This window comes from Pleurodeles waltl, chromosome 8 (genome assembly GCF_031143425.1).
Source record: "Pleurodeles waltl isolate 20211129_DDA chromosome 8, aPleWal1.hap1.20221129, whole genome shotgun sequence".
Taxonomy (NCBI): Eukaryota; Metazoa; Chordata; class Amphibia; order Caudata; family Salamandridae; genus Pleurodeles; species Pleurodeles waltl.
Window position 1 is genome coordinate 15,098,460 of NC_090447.1, and position 21,419 is coordinate 15,119,878.

Here is a 21,419-nt window from a genome sequence, read left to right on the forward strand (position 1 = left end):
CCCTGTGACTTCGTCCTCCACGCCCAGGATTTCAACACATCATCCCTGGGGCGTCAGAAAACCCTGCAACTCGAAGAAAATTCCAGTCTACAGGCCAGAAATCGACGCAAAGCCTGCCCCCGAGAAAACTCAATGACGCATTGTCTCTGTGCGCCGGAAACATTGACGCACACCTCCCTGTTTTCTATGCACCTCCTCCTCTGCGGTCCCTTGCGGAGAATTTGAACGCAAACCAGATACTTTGTGCTTGCAAGACACATTTGTTGCTTTTTAAAGACTAAAGACTTCTTTTATCATTTCCTACAGTGATAATTCAAAGTACACTTATCAAATCTTAATAGTTTTGACATGCATTTAATCAGATGAATATTATATTTTTCTAAACACTGTGTGGTGTATTTTTTTGGTGTTATACTGTGTTATTGCATGATTTATTGCACAAATACTTTACACATTGCCCTCTAAGTCAAGCCTGACTGCTCAGTGCCAAGCTACCAGAGGGTGGGCACAAGATAATTTGGATTGTGTGTGACTTACCCTGACTAGAGTGAGGGTCCTTGCTTGGACAGGGGGTAACCTGACTGCCAACCAAAGACCTCATTTCTAACATGGAGCTAGGAGCATAGAGTAATTTTTGGCACAGAAACGGCTATCTTGCATCTCATTGATGCAAGGTAGGTTTCCACATCCCAAAAATTACTTTAACTCCATAACTTTGGCGCTAGACGGGTCTAGCGCCAAAGTATAAATATGGAGTTAGTTTTGCACCAAATTTGCGTTAAAAAAAATGACGCAAATTTGGCGCAAAAGAAGTATAAATATGCCCCTTTCTGTCAACTGTAAATTTGGTCCTTCAGTCTGGTGTAGACGAAACTACATGATCAAACTCACAAGAAGCTGATGAGGATTATGATATTTTATGTACCTTCATTCATGTAATAGTCACGTATGATGCTCTAAGGTAATATTTCCTCATTTAGATACAATTTTACAGCAAAATTACTGCTATGAAGAATGTAGCAGTTGGCTACCTTATAATAAAATCACAATATTATGTGAGAAATTCACAAAATGGTGCCCCTCCTTATTGAACTTAAGAACCAACTTCTGCCAAAAAGAAGCTATATATGTCCAAATACATTCCCCCTTATTTTTAAATTAGCTATCCTCAGGCCCACAGAGGGAAGAAACAAAATTCTTATGGAGCATTCCTTTCATTCCACAGCTTGCACACTCTCAGGATCACCTTACCAAGCGTTTAAACCTGTCCTTGTCCAAATGGATCTGCAGCAGAGTTTAGAAGCTGTCATCAAAGACACATTACAACAACTCCTCCGCAGTAGTGTAGAGTTGATAAATGATAACAACAATAATAATGATAATAATAATAATAATAACAATAATGTGATTGTTAAGTGCACGGCTACTCCTTGTGGATTGTCCCAGCGCTGGGTTACTGATTCAGTGGATGAAGGATTAGCCAGTCTGATGGAAAAGCTGGTTCTGATCCAAAAAGCCAGGTCACTAACTTCTTCCTGAATAGGAGTTCGGGTGGGGGCTGTCAAATTTCCACCATCAGGGTATTCAAGGCTTAAATTGCTAGGAGGTCAAATGAACTGCCTCCTGCTCTGGCCTTTTTGAATTTCAGGATGATGGCTCGTTTTGCTTCAGCTGACCTCAAGCTTCTAGTCGGCACTTAGGGATTCACCATCAGCTGAAGGTAATGAGGACCTTGGGTGGAAAGAGGATTGAAGCATTAGCAGAGTGATTTACAAAGGACTCCATGTCTTATTAAAATTATTATTCATAGAGGCCCACCTAGGGATTTTCAACAATACCCGAGCCACGGCATTCTGGACCTATTGTAGTCTGTTCAGGCAGACCTGGGACACACCAAGCTATAGGATGTTGCAATAGTCCAGCCTAATTATCACAAGTGCCTGGATAACAGTTTTCTATGTGGCCTCTGGTAGGAGAGGGAAGACTTTCCTCAGAGAACTCAGCATCCTGCGGCACTCCCGTATGAGGGCAGTCATCTGAGCATCAAACGATTGTGTAGCATCAAACCAGATATCTAGATTTTTAACTTTGGCCTTAGATAAGGGTAGTGGACTTGGGTTACCAGGCCGCCAAGCAATGGACCATATGCTAGCATGCTTGCCTAGGACCACTACCTCTGCCTTTCCAACATTAAGTTTCAGATAGTTTGAGTCCATCCATGCCGCTACTTCTGATAGTCATTCGTGGAGAGGGAGACCATGAGGTCACTGTTCTGTGACAGAGTGATGAAAATTCATGCATCATCAGTGTATGAGATAATAGAGAACCTGTATTACTCAATGACTTCTGCCAAAGGGTGGACATCTGCTGGGAGTAGGGGGCACTATGGACTTAAAAGGTTTCTGGGAGATCTGAAAGGTGAATCCTGACAGGAAAGAGGACAGTCAAAGCAACACATTGACACCGATTTCACAATTCCAAAGTTTCTTTAGTAGAATGTTGTGCAACACTGTATCGAAGACAACACTAAGGTCCAACATCAAGATGGTCGCTGTGTCCTCGTCATTCATAATCCAAAGAGCTGATTCAGAAGCCAGCAGCAGGGAGGATTCAGTGCTATGTAAGGGCCGTAAACCAAAATGGGTCCTGTGCAGTAGGTTATTGTCCTCCAAATAACTGGACAACGGCCTAATCGCATTCGTCTCAGTGATTGTTGAACAAAGTAGTTGCAATGATATGGGCCGGTAGTTTTCCTGTTTGGAGGGGTCAAGTAGTGTTTTTTTTAGAAGAAGTACCACCATAGCATGCTTCATTGCTGGAGAACCCATCCGGAAGCCAAGGACAGATTAATAAATACACATAGGACCGGATTCAAACTTTCACATCCCTGCTCCAGGATGGCGGGCAAAATTAGGTTAGCTGGGGACACCAATTTAACAGTGGAGCAAAGAGACATGAGTTTCTCAATTTGGATAGGGTTGAAGTGATGAAACTTAACATCTTCGCCTATTGGGTCAAACCATGTCTTCAGTAGTGGATGGTTTCTAACTTCTGATGAAAAGGAAGTGTAAATGTTTTCCACAAAGAAGAAGGCCAAGGCGTCACAACTCTCAGCCAAAAGACATAAGGTTAGTGCCTCTGCTGATAATGATGTAAGGGATTTAATCATCTGAAAGACGGCATGAGACAAATTCTTGAAGGCAGAGATTTCCTTATAAATGTCTATCCTACATTAATCATAGGATTTATGCCAGAGACAATCAATCTTCTTATATTTCTTTTTAAGAGCTAGGAGTTCAGTGGAAAAACATGTTGTTAACGGTTTACTTTTGTGGACAACTATTTTTGTGATGGGAGCAATCTTGTCTAATTCATTCCTGAGCCGGTCATCAAATTGACTGCTGGCTTTGTTGACATAGCTAACAAAGATCGGATGGTTGGATGGTTCTTGCCAAGGGCCTGGTTTAGCCTCTCAGGAGTCACTTCTGACCATATCTGTTCTCATAAGTTGGGGGGGGGGGCTGAATTCCCTGAAGTCCTAGCATGAAATTTACTAACTGTAATCAGCAGATGATTTGACCAAACAAGTTGGATGGGCGCAAAATTTCGGCACAGATCATGTTCATAAATACTGGGTCAAGCATGTGCTCTAATCTATTCATGGGGGCAGAGATGTGGTGGGAGAGCTAAAGAGTCTCCATTTCCTCAACTAGGGCTTTTACAGCAGGATCATCCAAATGAACATTGAAATCACCTAATACTAACGGATTTGAGTAGCACATGGCTAAGGGGGACAGTGTATCTATTAAATAAGTGGAGAAGTTCAGCAGCGGCCCCAGGGGGAGTATATTAGAGCTCCTGATGTAGCAAAATTGTTAGAGAGTGCAAGGAGAAGAAGGCAGGTTTGCACCAAAACTCTTTTTTAAAGATTATTTTAATTTCGCCCCCTCATTTTCAGAGCCTATCCTGCCTGGTGATAGAAAAACCTTGCAGGATAGCCTCTAGTATGTTGGCGAGGAGTCCTCATTAAAAATTGAAAAATGGCGACGGGCATCTGATCTTAGAGAAAGTCATGTAATTCAAACCAGTGCTTAACCAGTGATATATAGTTTAATGACATGCATGTGAAGGAAGTACAGGATCTAGAGCCAGTGATAGAGCGGTCCGTACTAATAATTTACCTGTATTCGGACGCTCTTTAGGCCGATTAATCTTTTGACTAAGTGGAACTCTCCGTACTCTATATCGATCAATTGCATCAAATCAATAATCAATAACGAACATAAGCAATACCCTGATCAACATAACACTTGACAATTAATCCAGAATACATTTCGGCGAACCCTGACCTTTCAGTCAGGAATCACCACACCAGTTTATTCAAAGTTAGTAAATTTATTTCCCTATATTAACAAAGCTAGCACAATATAGATGTGTCTCAACACCAAATGATAAACGTAAATGAACATTAATAGCTGTCCATAGCGGCGAAACAAGTGCAATCTATGCAGCATTTGAATAACAAGGCATTCCATAATAGCAATGCAAATCACTAGAACTATAATCTGTAATGGGCTAATTGCATACATTGGTCAGCATAGCAAGGTCTCAAATTGCATCATGCAACAAAAGAATCCTCATCTAACCTCAAATTAGCATCGGCATGTGGGACTTCATGCAAAAACAATTTAGCAACATAAATTTAGAAAACTCCTAGCTAGGGCTCTTATCAAAATCAGCAGTTGGTTACCTAAAAGAAACACAATGCAATTTTACAATTTCCTTTCATATTTACCAATTACGATCAGCAATCAAGGAAGTCTTCGTCTCACAGGTACCGTTTCTCGATCAGCATGGGTACCGTCTCAATCAGCATGGGACGGGGCAAAGGGGCAGGGGTGGATGGGGCAATTGCCTCACGGCGGCAAAGTAAAACTACTACTTCATGCAAGGGATCGAAGTTAAAGTCTCTAGGGTAAGAATCATTTAAAGTCTCTTTCTCTCGATCAGAGAAAGCATCAAAATCTCTTTCAAAATGGCGTCGCAGCAAAGTGGGCCATAATAGCTGCAATGTCCTGCAAAATGGCGGGATGTCCAATAATGGCTATGATGTCCGGGTAATGGCTACTTTCTTCTCGTGCACCTGGTTTAAATAGACAACAGTTCAAATCCAGTAGGGTCTTCCATTGGAGGGTTCATAGGTTAGCTTCAAATTGTCCAATCAAAAACAACAGTTCTCAAGCTTTTACTTAAGCATACATTATCTTTGGAGATGGGTACGCAAGTTGCAACATTTTATACCAATTAACTCACTTTCAGAGCCTCCATTGTCCGCACCTGCAGATCGACCTTGGAGTAAAGAGAAAAATGCCAAGCTGGCACGAAACTTTAAGATAAGCATGTGAACGATCTCAGTGGAAAAGTACAGCTTCAAGCAAAAATACACGTTTAATAGCACATTGGAAAAATACGAGCATCTAAGCCGTGAGACCAGGCAACTAGGCCAAAGCCTGCACTAAAGTTATGCTAAGCTAAAACATTTCAAACAAGCAAATCATAGCACACGTTTACGATTATGTCGGATTAGTGCAATTCTAATACATCACGTTATATAAAGCACACTTATAAATGTTGGCAAACTACTCTAAGGGCACATTTTGTCCCCGTACAATCTTTATTAGTTCGGTTAAAGTCACACATGATTATTTCAACACTACGTTTAAGCGCTAATAAATGTAAAACCTTCATTTCTGCTTCATCAATCCCTCCTCTGATGACTACTTGTCATCACACCAAACCATGCCCACAAATTTTATTCCATTAAAATTCTGTCAGTTCTCTTTTCCTTTTAATTCCCCTAGTTTTCGAGTTGTATTCTTCTGCCATTCTTTTCATAATTTTCTCTTCCTTTCTTCTTTTAATTCTTTCCATAATCATTATTATTCCCCTTTTTATTCCCCAAATTCCAAATATGCAAATTATAACTATTAAAATTCCCTCTATTATTTTTAGCAATATTCCATTCCAAATTCCCCCAATCCAATGTCCCACTGAAGCAAGTCCTTTTCCAACCTTCTCCCACACTCCAGGTTCTTTCAATTCCTTCAAATCTGCACTCTCTTTTGTTAGATTAGCAAACATAGTTTTAATCTTCACACTATTGTCGGGAATATACGTACAACAGTGTTGTGCACCAAGCATTTTGCAAACGCCGCCATCCTTTGCTAAAAGAATGTCTAAGGCAAGCCTGTTTTGAAGAGTCATAGCTCTTTCCGCTGCAAGTTCAGCATCTATCAGGATTATAGCACCTGAAAACTTTGTCAACATGTTATCCACTATAGTAGACAACTTTCTTATTTTGATGGAATTCAGCACAACTCCCAATGAAGGAATCATGGCTCCAAATATATCTCCTACCACAGCAGCTGCGGTCTCTCTTTTCTGGATACGATGGGATCCAGATGTCTTTTGAATCATCGATAGGTCATCCAGTTGATAAACCTTTGGGAACACTATACCCAAATAACATCTCCCCCACCATCCCTTTGGAAGACGATAATAGGCATTATACCCACAAATGTAATATACACCTGGAATGACAGGGTCAAGTCCGTTCATCATGAATGTCCATTTGGCCTTAAAGATAAACGTATGTTTACACTCACTCGCTCCTACAAAAATATTGTCATAATAAGATTCACCTCGATATATACAAAATTTCCCTACATGCCAAGCATCTAAAGCTATTCTCCCTTGTGTCTTTATTGCGGCAAAATCATAATTATCTACTGAAGTCCTCTTATGTAGTTCCTTTTCTAATTTCGCATTCATTTGTGCTCTTCTATCATCTGTGCGATCTAAAAAGCTTATTTCTACTGCAGAGAGCGAGCAGGTAAGATTTTCCCTATGAGCGTGAGCCGTTTCAAAAGGTAGCATTGGCTCGAAAAATTCCCTCATTATTTTAGCATCCCAATCTTTAGCAATCTGGCTTAGCTGCGCTATTATAGGAACATATGCAAAGGTAACATCATAATGTGAATAAAAATACTGTAGGTTAGTTTGACCATAAAATCTAGACATTACTATACTACATGTAATCCCGTATGTAAGAGGCATGTGGTGATAAGTCACCCCTTCCTTTACTGATGTCGGTATCTGTGTGCACACATAACAATCTCTCGCATCCATAGTCTCAACATATTCTGTTAGCAAGCGATAGAAAACATTATACGAAAGTTCTTTCTTATCATGCAAGTGTCTCTCATCTAATTCTAGTCTTTTCAATGCGGTTAGTTCAGTGACAGTAACAGGAGCAAAAGTAGAAGCATCAATTTTCTCATTCTCACCGTTTCCATGCATTCCAAGCACTATTGCCATTATTATTAGTACACATCCAATTACCAAGCCTATACACACATATTTACAATATTTCTTTCTACTATTTTGCGTCATGATCTGTATAGAATCAGAGAGCTAGAAGCACCTATAAAGAAACTATTTAGCAATTCAGTTACAAAGCTGAACGAGCGCAATGTTCAGACAGTTTTCTTCAAGAGGCCAGTCACTTATCGGTTAGCAGCATTTGTCTCAATTCGGCAATAACTCAGTCTTTATCGGTTTAGCAAATGTCTCATCCGGTTTAGCAATGTCTCAGCTGGTTGTTTGTTTCACGTTATATTGTAGCAAGCGATATCATTTATCACCCTTTCAATCAACACTGTCCATAAAACTTTTCTTTTCTATTGGTATCTCTTCTTCTTCGTTCTCGAGACTTAGAGATACAAACTCGTCAGTCCAATCGTCATTGGCTACATATGCCCATTCTGGACCGGAATATCTCCTGTTTGGTATCCTTTTCCTTTTCAATTTTGCTTCTCTTTTCGATTCTGCCTCGCTGGTACTTTCCTCTTTTGTCAAGTCCTTTTCTTCACTCGGGGGTGGTACCACGACAGACACTTCCTTTCTTTTCTCTTTCACTTTTGGCCTTCCTCCGTCGTTCAAACTTTCTTCAGTCCTTTGTTTTACTGGTGATATACTTAGTCTCCTCTTTGCACCATGTCCATTTGTTGGACCTGCGACCTTTTCTGAGGAAGCTTGAACCTTTTCGTTCTGTTCTGCCTTGTCCCCTCCTTCTGGGGAATCGATCACGTTCTCTTTTTCTTTTTCTGTATCGTCTGCTTCTGGGAAAGCCCTCCTCTGATCAGGCTCTCCTGCTTTTTCACCTTTTTCGAGCCCTTCGTCACCGTTACTTTCGTCGGGCTCTGTATCACTTTCAGCTGCTTCAGGTTCCTTGTCACCCTCAGCTGCTTCAGGTTCTTTGCTACCCTCAGCTGCTTCAGGTTCTTTGTCACCTTCAGCTGCTTCGTCGCTGTCTGAACTTTCTCCTTGGTCTTCCCCAAGTGAGTTAGTCTCTTCGTCCTCCAATAATATCTCTCTCTCTCCTGCTTCTGCCTGTTCGCTTTCAGTTCGGTTTTGTTCTGTCTCAGCACTCAGCACTGTTTTATCAGGCACTGGCAGTTTCAGCGCTTCAACTTCCTCATCTGTGGGACACAACACTTTCTTTGTGTGACTGGCGTGAATCCAGTTGGAACCCCCGCACACTTCACAGCGGTAGTTGTCGTCAGGATCACTTGGAAAGGGCCTTTCCAACGGGGTTCCAGACACGACTTCCTCACGTGCTTCTTTACCACGACCCAGTCACCTGCTTTCAGTGCGTGTCCTGGACCTTGGATCGGTGGTAAGGTGGTTGCTTCCACCTGGTGAGAGAAAGAGCGAACCACGTCAGCCAGACCTTTGCAGTAGTCTAACACCATATCATCTGTAATATTCAAAAGCGCGTTTGCGGGAACTGCAGGAAGTCTCATAGCCCTGCCCATGAGAATTTCGTGCGGAGACAATCCAGTCTTTCTATCAGGGGTGTTTCTCATTGACATTAGCACCAAGGGCAATGCGTCAGGCCATTTCAAATTTGTCGATGCACATATTTTCGCCATTCTTGATTTCAGTGTACCATTCATCTGCTCCACCAATCCTGATGCTTCAGGGCGATAGCTACAATGTAGCTTTTGCTCAATGTTCAGCGCTTCGCAAAGTAACTTTATCACCTCGTTATTGAAGTGACTTCCCCTATCTGATTCTAAAGAGATCGGGAATCCGAAACGTGGTATCAACTCTCTCAGCAATAGCTTTGCAACTGTAAGGCTGTCATTTCTACGTGTGGGGTATGCCTCAATCCAGTGACTAAAAATGCACACAATCACCAACACATACTTCAGACCTCCATACACAGGCATCTCAATGAAGTCTATCTGCATCCTACTAAATGGGCCACTGGCCCTGCCAATGTGGCTGGTGTTCACAACTGTTCCCTTTCCTGGGTTCATCTGCTGGCAAGTGACACATCGATGGCAAACTGCTTCTGCAGCTTGACGAAATCTGGGGTTAAACCAATCAGTTTTGAACAATCTTATCATGGCATCTCTCCCTAGGTGAGCTTGCCCATGATAGAACCGCGCAAGCTGTGATAAGAGACTGTTTGGCAAAACAAATTTTCCCTCATTCGAAACCCATAACTCGTCTGGTCTCTTTATACACTGTGATTTAATCCAGGAATCTCTCTCATCCTCCCTGACGTTATTCTGCAATGCTTTTAGTTCATCTATTGTATCTACGACCTTTAAGGCAAATGCTTCAGCTGGTTCGAGTTCTGGTTCACTTATCGAATTCCATTCATCCCTGAGTAATATACAGTTCAAGGCACAAAATCTTGCGACTTGATCCGCATATGCATTTCCCAGAGAAACATAGTCCTGTCCTTTTGTATGAGCACTACACTTTACCACTGCAACTTCAGCTGGCATTTGAATGGCGTGTAACAATTCCCTTATTCTCTCCCCGTTTTTCACTGGGGATCCTGAAGAAGTCAGGAAACCTCTCTGTGACCATAGTTGTCCAAAGTCGTGCACAATTCCAAACCCGTACTGACTATCAGTGTAAATGGTGACTTTCATCAATGCAGACAGTTGACATGCTCTTGTAAGGGCTACAAGTTCTGCTACTTGTGCAGAATAGACTCCTTGGAGCCAGGCCGCTTCCAAGACACCTGTTACAATACATACAGCATATCCTGCTTTCAAAATCCCCATCCCATCTCTTAGACATGAACCATCAACGAAAACAATTTGGTCATTTTCATCAAGTTTAGTATCCTTAATGTCAGGTCGAGGTTTTGTGCAAAATTCAGTCACCTGAAGGCAGTCATGCTCGACGTCTTCAGCGTTCTCAATTTCAGCATTTTCACCAGGGAGCAAGGTTGCGGGATTCAACGTAGTGCACCTTTTCAGCTGCACATTCGGTGAGCCCAGAATTATCGTTTCATACCTTGTGAGTCTTGCTCCGGTCATGTGTTGCGTTCGGGAGCGGGTCAAAAGTATCTCAACTGAGTGAGGGACCATGACTGTTACTGGGTGTCCCATCACTATTCCTTCACTCTGAGTGAGGCTGATACCAACTGCTGCTACGGCGCGCAAACACCCTGGGAGTGCTGCTGCTACCGGATCCAAAGTAGATGAAAAATACGCTACTGGTCTGTTTACGCCACCATGGGCTTGAGTCAAGACAGACAAAGAACATGCATCACGTTCATGACAAAACAATGTGAAAGGCTTTGTGTAATCAGGCATACCTAAAGCTGGAGCCCTGCACATGCACTCTTTCAATTCAACAAAAGAATCCATCTCATCTCCTTTCAGTTCAATTTGATCCAAGGCATCCTTCTGGGTCAGTTTCAGTAAAGGCTTTGCTAGAGTTGAGAAGTTGGGAATCCACTGGCGACAGTAGCCCACCATTCCCAAAAACTTCCTCACCTCCCTCCTTGTCTTTGGTGGACTCATTTGAAGTACACTTGTTATTCTTTCCTTCATTATTCTCCGTGACCCTTTCTCTATCTGGTGACCCAAGTATTTCACTTTCTTCTGACAGAACTGCAATTTGGAAGGAGACACCTTGTGTCCATTCCTTCCCAAATGGTTCAACAGAGCAATGGTATTGGCTGTGCAGCCACTTTCTGTCTTTGATGCAACCAGTAAGTCATCAATGTACTGTACTAGGGTTGACTCGAATGGCAATTCTAGCGCTTCCAAGTCTTTCTTTAGAATCTGATTGAATATTGACGGTGACTCAGAGAACCCTTGAGGAATTCGACACCAACTGTAAACTCTGTCTAAGAATTTGAAACAAAAGAGGAATTGGCTGTCCTCATGAAGAGGCACAGAAAAGAATGCTTGTGACAAGTCGATGACTGAGAACCACTCGGCATCGCAAGGAACTTGAAACATTATCACAGCTGGATTCGGTACGACAGGGCAACACTTGACTATGATGTCATTTATTTTCCTCAAGTCCTGCACAATTCGGACCTTTCCACTCGCCTTTATTAGTCCCATTATTGGTGAATTACATGGACTGCTTAACACTTCTTTCAGTACCCCCTGTTTTACAAATTCGTCAATAAGTTGGGCAACTTTCATGAGGGTGTCTTGTGCCATGTGGTATTGTGGGGTCTGGGGAAAGATTGCATTGGGCTTTACAGTCACTTTCACTGGTTCCACTCCTTTCATCAATCCCACCTCTTTCCCTGTCATATCCCACACTTCCTTTCCGACTGTTTCCCGTAATTCAGCTGGAATATCTTCTTCAGTTATCATCGGGAAAAGACAAATCAGAGGATAGTCTTCATCGACAGTTTCCATCTCATCCCCCACTACACTGTCCTCTTCTTCCCCATCACTGCTCGTCTGGATTGTTATTCCTTCGTTCGAACACATGATCGAACAACCCAATTTGCACAATAGGTCTCTTCCTAACAGTGCTATCGGGCTTGAGTCACATACCACAAACTGATGCACCCCTTGATAGTTACCGATGCTGACTGGTACCAGATCTGTTATTGGGTTCGTCAGTTGCCTGTTTGCTACTCCCACCACTTGAACTGTCCTCCCTGAGAGTGGCAAATTTGGTACTTCACTGCTCTTAACAGTTGAATGTGTGGCTCCTGTGTCAACCAAGAATGAAATACGATGACCCATTTCTCTTCCCTCTACGTACGGACCCTTTTGATCAACTTCCAAGGATGCTGCAAGCACACAATGTCCTTCCTCTCCTGAACTTTCACTCTCCCATACATTGTTTATTCCACTCTCACTGTGTAGTGGGAACTGTTGTACGGTGCCATTTGTACTCATTACCTGACCCGAGACCTGTGGAGGAACCATCACTTGCTGCTGACTCATTGGTGCCAAAGGTATTTGCATTTGCTGATTAGGTACCATGGGAAACTGCTGTTGCATTGGCTGCATTTGCGTCATCTGCATACGAGGCATCTGCATCTGCTGCGGCTGCATAGGTTGTAATCCCTGCAACTGATTTACGGTCTGAAAATTTGGGTTTGGACCTCTCATTTTCGGTCCCCTCATTGTCTGAAATGCATTGACATCATTGTTTTGCTGACCAACACCTGCACCTGCACTTGCACCTTCCTGCACCACCATCGGGCACTCGCGTTTCCAATGACCGACAATTCCGCACACGTGACACGGCATCACCTTCTTCATTGCCTGCACACCAGTCACAACAGTGTTCAAATCCGGACCATTATTCGCAAAACCTCCTCTGCCTCTGCCTCTGGCCTGTGGCTGAAACGCCATATTTCCCTGCAACTGCGGCTGCGGTTGCGGTACCTGTTGTTGGAACCCTTGCAACCCTTGCAAACCTTGCAGACCTGTCTGAGCTGCCTTAGCTGCATCATCATCACCTTCTCTTTCAACCTTTTCTGTTTCACCTCAATTTCGTCGCTACAGTATTTCGCATAATTCAACACCTCATCAATAGGTTTCGACTGCCAACAAATCAAATGCGACTTTATCATCTGACTTATTTCTGGTCTCAGCCCTTCCACAAATCTAAATACAAAATGAAGCATGTCCTTCGCCTCTATTGTCTCCGTGCCACTGTAGTTCTTGAACGCCTTCAACAACCTCTCATAGTAACTATGAATCGACTCTTTAGCCTCTTGGGCCGTTCGATCGATCTTCTGCCAATCCACATTTTTCGCGGCAACTTTCGTCTTCAAATGCTCAATCACCTTGTAGTACAAGCTCATCACCATAGGTGATGGTGCACCCGTATCCCTGTCTCTCTCTGGTTCACTTGTCGGCCAACCTACAGCTCTTTTGCAATCCTCCCACAAGTCTGCTGGAACCACAATCTCAAAGAGAGTGTTCAGGTCTTCCCAGAGACACTTTGCAAGCTTCACAAACCTATCAGTCTGTTGATACCATTCAATCGGCTTCTCTCTCAATTTGGGAAAATCATCCGTAAAAGACTGAATGTCGCTTCTGTGCCATGGTACATGTATTAATTTTCCCGCTGCTGTCTCCCTCATTGGTAACATGGTTACTGCTTCGCTACTCTGTGGTCTTTTCTCATTGTGCTCTGTAGCACTGTCCCTCCTCTTTTCCTTTCTCTTTACCCACCTACTTTCCCACTTGTCCAAACACCTCCACACTTGTGCACTCTGCAGCAATTCTCTAAGGTGCGCCTTCATGCCTGCTGACCTCAGGTGTTCAAAATCTGTGGTCCCAAAATCCAATCTATAGCTCCTGCTCAAGTGTTTTGTCTTGTCTATGTCAACCCCGTTTTTGTCAGCTATTTCCTGCAAACTTTTATGTACCTTATTCACTTCTTTCGTGATCCTTGGGCATAGGTATCTCAGCTCTTCTTCCGAGTAGGACTCTAACCTATTCACACCCATAGTCCCTTCCACCAATTCTTGTGCTTCCATGTTCAACCTCATCCTATTCATATAATCTTCTCCCTTCCCACTGTCTGAGCTTTGTGTGGAATTCAAACTGTTGAACCACTGTGTCAGCTGTTGCGCATTCAACCCCATCAGTGTAGCGTTCACATCGACTGCCATTGATGGTTGTGGCAGCTTTTCAGTGTTCGATGACAGAGGTATTATCAGTGGGGGACTCGACCTCACCAGTGTCGACTGAGCACATATGGGGCTAAACTCCATCAAGGACCCAGATCCATTTGGCTGAGCCGCTATAGGAGTTATCCCTGGAGTGTTTTCTATGCACCTCCTTTCGGTCCCATTCTGCAGCATTGATCCCTGACCGCTCATACCTAAATTAGGCTGACTGTACAGAGGTACCGGTGGACCTACAGTAATGGGTAGTCATATCGCATCTGGGTTTTGTCCATTTCCCACGTTCTGAGGCACGTTCATTCCCACGCTATGGGTCATCATTGCCGGCATGCCCATCTGGCTCCCCGTCATCTGAGCATGTGCTGTTCCCCCCTGCATCTGCTTTTGAGGCATCAAAAACTGGGTTGATTCAGCTTGTGCCAATGTTGGGTTGTGACCATTCTGCATTCCCATTACAGTCGGGTCTAGAACCATTCCCGTACTGTTGTCACTGCTGTAATATCTTGGGACCTGCGGCTGATAATTTTCTGCTGGTTTCAACATAGGCACATCTGGATATATTCTCCTAACCTGCGGTACCTGCGGGGTGAACAGTAAACTCGGGTCCTTAGACCCTGATGATGCTCCTGGACTCTGAGTTTCGCTGTTCTGTACCGGTGCCGGAGGGGCAGAACTGGTACTTGGACCTTGTCCACTCTCCGCATAAGGTGGTGGACGGTCGTTCAGCAATTGCATTATTAGCTCCTCATCCTCTAACTCCTCTTCTCTTCTCAACTTTTCCTCGTCCTCTCTATCCTTGGAACACCTCCTGTTTGTCTTACAGGTAGCTTTCTTACCTGTCTCCTCTTCTTCCTTAGTAATTGTGGGGAACAATTTTATCCCCTGCAATACATCTGACGTCCACACCTTCTGTGCATTATCCCACCTAGCGTCCGCTAGTGTCTTTTCTACCTTCCTTATCCTTGTTTCGAACTTATTTTTCTGTTGCTGTCTAGCCATTAATTCTCAAATCGCTAGAGCCTCAAACTGGGCTGGCCTTGGAGGCACCTTCATGTCATACATCGTGAATCTCAAATTCTCCAGAATCCTTATATTGAATGTCCCATGGATCGGGAATGCTACGCTCCCATGTTTCTCTGTCAACTTGTGCCATTGCTTTAGCCAAAGGCACGGAGCTACCCCCCTTTCCTCCATTACAATGTAAGCCGGTGTGCCTTCGGGCGGCGTCTCCTCTCCTACACTCGCTTTAATGTAAGACTCCCCCTTCATCGCACTCTTGAATGCTTTAAAAAATTTCATTTTCTCGTCTTTTATTTCACAAAGTTTCAATCAATAGGTGACTTTAATTCCCGGAATACTCTTCGCTTGCCTTTCCCCTTCCAATCGAGCCCCACGGACTGCGTCCAATCCGTGCGCGACCCTTCCCTGCAACCAACCTATCCCAGCGCGGCTCCTAGTGACGTCACACTCACACACACTGCGGCTGACAAAGCCTCGCGGCTAGTCCTCCTTCACTCAGCTCCTCTCTAAACAACTTCTTGCATGTATCGCGAGCTACCAAAAATAAAACAGATCTGTCGGTTTACTACAGGAAGGGTAACACAATCGCTTCAGGACCTTAGGGATTTTTCATTAGCCTCGGCAGTTATTCCATCTTTCTCGGTCCCCACATTCGCAAGCAAATCTGACCCGCAGACCTACTCTCAACTTGTCAATGATCTATTCTAGTGCACTTAGAATTTTGTCAAAGCCCGAAGTCGAAGTTTCTTTCACTCCCTAACACACGTACCGACTCGTCGACCACGCCCGATCAACCTACTAAACGGCCCAGACCACAACATAAAACAACATACTCCGGAGTCTCTTGACCTCGCAGGGCCCGTCTCAACAACAACAACCACGTGGACCTTTTTATGCACGAAGCGCCACACGCACATGAAGTTCGACGACTTCCCTACTCTCACACTCGGAGTCGCACCTCCGCTATTTCTATGAAGTTCGACGACTTCTCTACCTCTACACTCGGAGTCGCACCTCCGCTATCCTATAAAAAGAAAAAATTCCTCGCAACCTTTTCACACAATCTGTGGCAATAAGCTGTGCAAGCGCAAAACCCTAACTTCTCTCATACCATCACTAGTACCGCCAACGCTGATCTCACACCTCCGTTCTCTCCATTCGCAGGCTCCGAGATCCCGGGAAAGTCGCGGTGGACCTAGCCCATCATCATTTTCCCAATCAGTTTTGTCCAAGAAAAATCTAATTCAACTTCTCGAGTGGGGTCTCAAAGGGCGTAACCGTTAATTCAACACCATGTACTTTAAGAGTACAGGGTCCCAAAAGGCGAAACCGTCCTCTGCTACCATCTACTGATAGAGCGGTCCGTACTAATAATTTACCTGTATTCGGACGCTCTTTAGGCCGATGAATCTTTTGACTAAGTGGAACTCTCCGTACTCTATATCGATCAATTGCATCAAATCAATAATCAATAACGAACATAAGCAATACCCTGATCAACATAACACTTGACAATTAATCCAGAATACATTTCGGCGAACCCTGACCTTTCAGTCAGGAATAACCACACCAGTTTATTCAAAGTTAGTAAATTTATTTCCCTATATTAACAAAGCTAGCACAATATAGATGTGTCTCAACACCAAATGATAAACGTAAATGAACATTAATAGCTGTCCATAGCGGCGAAACAAGTGCAATCTATGCAGCATTTGAATAACAAGGCATTCGATAATAGCAATGCAAATCACTAGAACTATAATCTGTAATGGGCTAATTGCATACATTGGTCAGCATAGCAAGGTCTCAAATTGCATCGTGCAACAAAAGAATCCTCATCTAACCTCAAATTAGCATCGGCATGTGGGACTTCATGCAAAAACAATTTAGCAACATAAATTTAGAAAACTCCTAGCTAGGGCTCTTATCAAAATCAGCAGTTGGTTACCTAAAAGAAACACAATGCAATTTTACAATTTCCTTTCATATTTACCAATTACGATCAGCAATCAAGGAAGTCTTCGTCTCACAGGTACCATTTCTCGATCAGCATGGGTACCGTCTCGATCAGCATGGGACGGGGCAAAGGGGCAGGGGTGGACGGGGCAATTGCCTCACGGCGGCAAAGTAAAACTACTACTTCATGCAAGGGATCGAAGTTAAAGTCTCTAGGGTAAGAATCATTTAAAGTCTCTTTCTCTCGATTAGAGAAAGCATCAAAATCTCTTTCAAAATGGCGTCGCAGCAAAGTGGGCCATAATAGCTGCAATGTCCTGCAAAATGGCGGGATGTCCAATAATGGCTATGATGTCCAGGTAATAGCTACTTTCTTCTCGTGCACCTGGTTTAAATAGACAACAGTTCAAATCCAGTAGGGTCTTCCATTGGAGGGTTCATAGGTTAGCTTCAAATTGTCCAATCAAAAACGACAGTTCTCAAGCTTTTACTTAAGCATACATTATCCTTGGAGATGGGTACGCAAGTTGCAACATTTTATACCAATTAACTCACTTTCAGAGCCTCCATTGTCCGCACCTGCAGATCGACCTTGGAGTAAAGAGAAAAATGCCAAGCTGGCACGAAACTTTAAGATAAGCATGTGAACGATCTCAGTGGAAAAGTACAGCTTCAAGCAAAAATACACGTTTAATAGCACATTGGAAAAATACGAGCATCTAAGCCGTGAGACCAGGCAACTAGGCCAAAGCCTGCACTAAAGTTATGCTAAGCTAAAACATTTCAAACAAGCAAATCATAGCACATGTTTACGATTATGTCGGATTAGTGCAATTCTAATACATCACGTTATATAAAGCACGCTTATAAATGTTGGCAAACTACTCTAAGGGCACATTTTGTCCCCGTACAATCTTTATTAGTTCGGTTAAAGTCACCCATGATTATTTCAACACTACGTTTAAGCGCTAATAAATGTAAAACCTTCATTTCTGCTTCATCAATAGGACATGTTTGAACTGTTAGCATGGAGAGAAGCATGAGTCCACACTCATTGCAGTGTGAATCCCCCTGGCCTAGATTAAAGGAGGCACCACATGCTGTAAGCAGAGTCAGGCACAAACTCAATAATTCAGATTTGGTATACGGAATAAGAGTTGACTGGGAAAGACCAGGGGACTCAGCCGCTGGGGCCATCCAGGCACAGATGGATGCATAGGGGCTTGCCGTAGGTGCACCTTTGGTGTGCCCGCAGCTCGCCCACACAGCACCCTCATTTAAATAGGCAAGCCTCATCACCACTAGGCTGCTAACCTTGGTACAGTTGTCCCATTTACTTGTTTCGTGGTCAAACACACCACTGCCAACCAGATTAATCTCCCAAATTAAAAAGCCCCCAATCTGACTCCAAGCCCCAATAAAAACCATTTTACTCTAAAAATACAGTGCAAAAATGCTTAGCAGCAATCTAAATTCAGATTGAATTGCCAGGTGCAACAAAATATTAGCGTGTGCCATACCCAGCCATCATGATGCAATGCATTCTCTTAAATAAGCGAGTCTCATTGCTGCTAGACCGCTAACCTTGGAACGGTCATCCCACTTCCTGGTCATGTGGTCTAACACACCACTGCTGACCAGATTAGCATCCCAAATTAAAAAGCTGATAAATTTGAATCCGTTCCCTAATAAAAACAACTTCCTTGCATAGTCTTTGAAGGTATCGCTTGTCCTTCAAACAGTAGCTCCTGCTTTAAAAGAACAGAACAGTGATGGCCTCTGTGCACACCTCAGTGATCATGACTGCTTTATCATATACAAAGCAATGTAACTGTGGCAACCATTGTGTCAGCAAGGCAGAATGAGTGTAGCTGGTGCCTCACTTGTCCATCTTGAGACATTTGCATGGGACACATTGCTCACCCAACTAAACAGGAGGAAAATATTGTGCCCCAGACATTGATGGGTTAAATAGTCATCTCAGTGTCTCTCTTTATTTGCAGAGATTCATCCATCAGACCCTTCAGAAAAAGGAGGGTTTCCCTGAAGGACGGGTTTTAAAAAGACCCTACTGTTAGGGAGCCCTCTTGATCAGTCACACGTCAGATCGCTTTATGGTCTACACCCAGCCACAGCAGGACTAAAGCATGCTCAGCCATCCTGTGGGAGGACACATGTCTGCTTAGTGGTTAAAAGCATCCTCTTCTCACAAACCAAACTACCTCCAGTCCATGTCAAATTAAAGTTGTAAACCTCTCATGGCTTGTCCATCTGGCATTTTGCCTAAGTCTATTTACTATTATAGAAAACTTGAGAGAATTATAGAATGATATCTTTTGCCTAATTAATATATCCACAAGGACAGATTTCAAACCAGACTTTCTAATGATTCTTTTCTGCAGATTTCTGAAAAAACAATTCATTGACAAATATAAAACTGCCTGCTAAAGAAATGTGAAACGTTATTTTCAAAGACAACCTTAATATTTCATAATACAGTACACATGGAAGTGTAGATTACATTTCATGCACAGTTATTTTGCTCTGAAATTGTGATGGAGGAACACTGCAAAGGCTTGATGTTACGTAGCTTCAAAAGAAGCTGCAAGGGGAGAGCACAAAGCAAAGACAGCTTTACTAACATTGCGTGACCTAACTTTAGAAAGGAAAATGGAGTGATTTTCTTGTGAGTAATATGTATAATGTCACAACAATTATTGTCCTAAAAAAAACTTTTTGTGTGAGTGCTGCTGAAAATAGAGCAGCTTTGCAAACACAGTACTGCATCATTTATTTACCATTCAGGCAATGCAGTGCTGCAAATTTCCATGCTGTGATGTGTGAATTTTAGTAAATCTAGCTGGAGTCAGTTTCATATTGGAAATTTCCAGACACGTGAAGAAGCTGGGAAAATCACACGGTAACAAAATTATAATCATATCAATAATCATAGGCTTCTTCATTAGATGATCCCTAGAGTGTTACTACACACAGTAATATTATCATCAGAGAAGGGAGGGACTTTGTATATTGTTCTCACTAAATTACATGTTCTCTTACTTCTGTTGCTCCAGGGAACTTTAAGGAGAGTTTATAAGCTATGATCATTCAACACTCCTGGGCAGATCTGGTAACATGGGGATGTGTGTGTTTGTTCTGTTTCTCCTCCTGACCTCAGCGGGAGAGGGACTGCTGCAGACTGGATGCAAACTCCAAACCAGCAAGCGGGAGTCCTTCTTTCGCGATGGCGATATCCTCATTGGTGGGGATTTTGTTGTTCATTCAGAGTTCACGTTCTCTGAACCCACATATAAGGAGGAGCCAAAACCTATATTGTGTAAAGGGTAAGAGCAGAATATTGCATTACAATTGGAATTGGCATGGCTGGCATCCTGTGAAGGAAAGAACCATCTAGTACAGTGTGTATGGAAGCATAGCTGGTCAGTGTTTCATAGGATCTGTAAGAAGGGTGTTACAGGTGGGGTGCTGCGAGTGGTAAATACAGTTCACTACTGTACAGAACTGATGATACAGTGAGGATAGCAACAGTTTATTACAACAAGTAAAGAAGTGTTACTGATGATGTCCTGTGAGGGCTAAAGACAGTTTATTGTGGTCCATATAGAAGTCTGTCAGACAGTGACCCACGCAGGGAACTGGTGTAGCCAGGATGCACTTGTTGTTCTTCGGGAGCAGCTCAGATCCTTGGAAAACCATAGTCCAAAAGGATAACTCCCTGGAGAAGAGATGGACCATCCAAGGAGGACGCAGCCACAGTGCTTTTCTCAATTATGATCCCCCACTGGTAATCATAATCTTTGCTATAATAATATCTTTGATCCAGGCCAACAAAGCAATCACACAGCATTCACAGGGTTTTATGGCAAGCTTAAGAAAGCAGATAACATCTTCAATAATAGCATTTTACATGCTAACCTCACCAGAACACCTGAGACTCATCATAACCACATTCATGTAACCTAGCAACGTTGCTGCCAAAGGTTGATAACAGCATTGCCCAAGAGATCCGTCAATGTCAAGCAACCCCAACATCCCACCAAGCCTACTCTGCTCCTTTCGTGGTTTTCCTTGCTGAGTTCCTAGAGACTCACCTACACTACTGTCTTTGATTCATCTCCCTCCTCAAACCGCTTCATGCTTCTCTGGTAAGCACTCAGACCTACTTACAATTGACTGTCTGTAATCAATTGTCAGGTAGATGGATTAATAAATACATCCCTTGGTGACAACTCAATCACTGTCTCCATGGCCTAACTCTAGCAAGCCTTAAAATCATTCATAGAATCAAAAAGTCTTGAAAAGGGGAGCTGGGTACCTGTAGATCATTAAGATACACACAACCTTCCACCATCCTATCTCCTTTCTGTAAGTCTATAGAAGCCCATTATGCACTTAATCACAACAGATCATTTATCAAAACAGAAAATAGCTC

General features: G+C 43.1%; 1 protein-coding gene across 1 annotated transcript in view; it reads left to right on the plus strand.

Moving 5' to 3' along the window:
- The window catches only part of LOC138249291 (extracellular calcium-sensing receptor-like), a 137,887-nt gene that overhangs the window by 19,065 nt on the left and 97,403 nt on the right, over positions 1-21,419 (plus strand). The window contains exon 2 of the mRNA XM_069203247.1: positions 20,145-20,310. Within this exon, the coding sequence (XP_069059348.1) occupies positions 20,145-20,310 (166 nt within the window). The remainder of the gene's footprint in view (positions 1-20,144; positions 20,311-21,419) is intronic.